The sequence below is a fragment of the Chiloscyllium plagiosum genome, unplaced genomic scaffold, assembly GCF_004010195.1.
Source record: "Chiloscyllium plagiosum isolate BGI_BamShark_2017 unplaced genomic scaffold, ASM401019v2 scaf_8872, whole genome shotgun sequence".
Taxonomy (NCBI): domain Eukaryota; kingdom Metazoa; phylum Chordata; class Chondrichthyes; order Orectolobiformes; family Hemiscylliidae; genus Chiloscyllium; species Chiloscyllium plagiosum.
This window is the reverse complement of record NW_025211571.1, coordinates 1-2,298: the sequence shown is the minus strand read 5'-3', so window position 1 is coordinate 2,298 and position 2,298 is coordinate 1. Positions and strand designations below refer to the sequence as shown.

At 36.1% G+C, this 2,298-nt stretch overlaps 1 protein-coding gene across 1 annotated transcript in view; it reads left to right on the top strand.

Annotated features, from left to right (window-relative positions):
* LOC122547077 (muskelin-like) overlaps window positions 1-2,285 on the top strand; it is a 21,191-nt gene extending 18,906 nt beyond the window's left edge. The window contains exons 2-3 of the mRNA XM_043685658.1: window positions 1,399-1,611; window positions 1,980-2,285. Coding sequence (XP_043541593.1) covers window positions 1,429-1,611; window positions 1,980-2,285 — 489 coding nt within the window. The 5' untranslated portion in view covers window positions 1,399-1,428. The remainder of the gene's footprint in view (window positions 1-1,398; window positions 1,612-1,979) is intronic.
* Window positions 2,286-2,298: the final 13 nt, after the last annotated feature.

The following is a 2,298-nucleotide window of genomic DNA, read 5'->3' as shown; positions in this document are numbered from 1 at the left end:
TAGATAGTTGAGTTTTGTTTGTTTTTCTTTTCTTTTCGGTGTTTTTTTTTGTTGTTTTGTTTTTTTTTGTCAAATTTTGGCTATTGTATATTTGAGCTAATTGTATATCAATGTTTATATCTGAGAGTTTTGTTTATTTTTGTGAACTTGTAAAAATGTTAAATTTCTAATAAAAATATCTATTAAAAAAAAAGGAAATATGATTTGGCTTCCTATGTCTGATTTTGGTTCATGTACTTTGAATTGTAGGTTAATCCTGAACTTAATAGATCTTTGTTGCCCTATAGAACATAGAACAGTACAGGTCCTTCGGCCAGCCTTTTAACCTACTCTGAAATCAAACGAGCCTTCCTACCCTTCATTTTACTACCATCCATGTGCCTATCCAGGAGTCACTTAAATGTCACTAATGTATCTGACTATACTACCATTGCTGCCAGTGCATTCCACGCACTCACCACACTCTGTTTAAAGAACATCTCTGACATCTCCCCTAAACCTTCCTCCACTCACCTTAAAATGCCCCCTTGTGATAGCCACTTCCACCCTGGGAAAAAGTCTCTGGCTATCCACTCTATTTATGCCTCTCGTCAGCTTGTACACCTCTATCAAATCACCTCTCATCCTTCTTCATTCCAATGAAAAAAGCCGTAGCTCCCTCAACCTTTGTTCTTCAGACATGCCCTCCAGTCCAGGCAGCATCCTGGTAAATCTCCTCTGCACCCTTTCTAAAGCTTCCATATCTTTCTGACAATGCAGCGGCCAGAACTGAACACAATATTCCAAGTGTGGATTATTTCATCCACACTGAAATTGCATTGCTGTACATTGTAAGATAAAGACAAATGTTTTGCATTAATTGATGGATTTACAGAATTTGAATGTGAAAAACATTTCAAAGCCATTTAAAGAAATTAAATGTTAGAAAAAGATTGCAAGTTTTAATAGCAAAATTAAAGGTTAAGCAGCTAACTTAACAAATAGAACCAATTATTTAGAAAGTTAACTTTTAAATGTAGGAAAGAGATTGTACATATTGTTGATTATACCATTGCTGTGTTGTATAGTGTACTTTGCATTTTTCAAAATTTGAAAATGAGGTTATTTTGACTTTGAAGGTGCAGTTATGTGGTTGTTGACTAACGAGGCAACAGTGGCAAATGTTTTGTTGCATTTTTGTTTGGAACACTAAAGTATTTCAGTGTTTTGTGATATCAGTATTCGTGTGGAAGAAGTGTCATTGGTTCATTTGCAGTTTTATTTTCAACCTGTTGAAATATTGAGGCCACTGTTTAGTAAAATGGCTTGAGTGCGTCTGTTCTCTCTCCATATTATTTAAATAGCATTTCATAGTTCAGTATCTTAACTTGTCATCCATCTTTTCGCTTTTCTTTCCAGAGTGGGCCAAGTGCTAGGTCTTGCCATAAGATGTGTATTGACACGACAAGAAGACAGATATACACACTGGGCCGTTACTTAGATTCTTCTGTGCGGAATAGCAAATCTCTGAAGAGTGATTTCTATCGCTATGACATAGACACTAATAAATGGACGTTGTTAAGTGAAGATACTGCTACTGATGGTGGTCCAAAGTTGGTGTTTGATCATCAGGTATGATATCCTGACGTGTTGAAGTTCAGTTTACAAGCATTGTCTTCATTAGCTTGTGTATCTTGTAGATGTTTGTATATGAGTCTCGCTTAAGTATTTCAAAAATTGTTTTAATGGGTTTTTGAAGTGGATTATTCCACTTTCTTTACTGACAAGTGATCAGTTAGATATTATTAATGAAGAACACTGATGTCACTTCATCCCTGATCTGGACTTATAATAATGTAGCAAGACTTTTCATTTTCCTTCCTTCAAAAGGTTTAAAGATCATCTGGAACTACTAATGTAGGGTTGGATTAGGGCTTTCATAGAGATGATTCCAATTTTTGTTCCAAAATTCTGCTACCAGAATTGTTTTTTTTTCTTAGATGTGCATGGATTCTGAAAAACACATGATTTACACATTTGGTGGAAGAATATTAACTTGCAATGGAAATGTCGATGACACGCGAGCTAATGAGCCACAATTCAGTGGACTTTTTGCTTACCATTGTCTGTCTAACACTTGGAAGCTACTTCGGGAAGACTCATGCAATGCTGGACCAGAGGATGTGCAGTCTAGGATTGGGCACTGCATGCTCTTTCACACTGTAAGTATTCTAAGCTCTTCTGTCCAGATTTTACTTTGTGCCCCGCACTGTATTAGTGGAGGATCAATCCAAAGTTATTTATGAGTACTTAGATGGT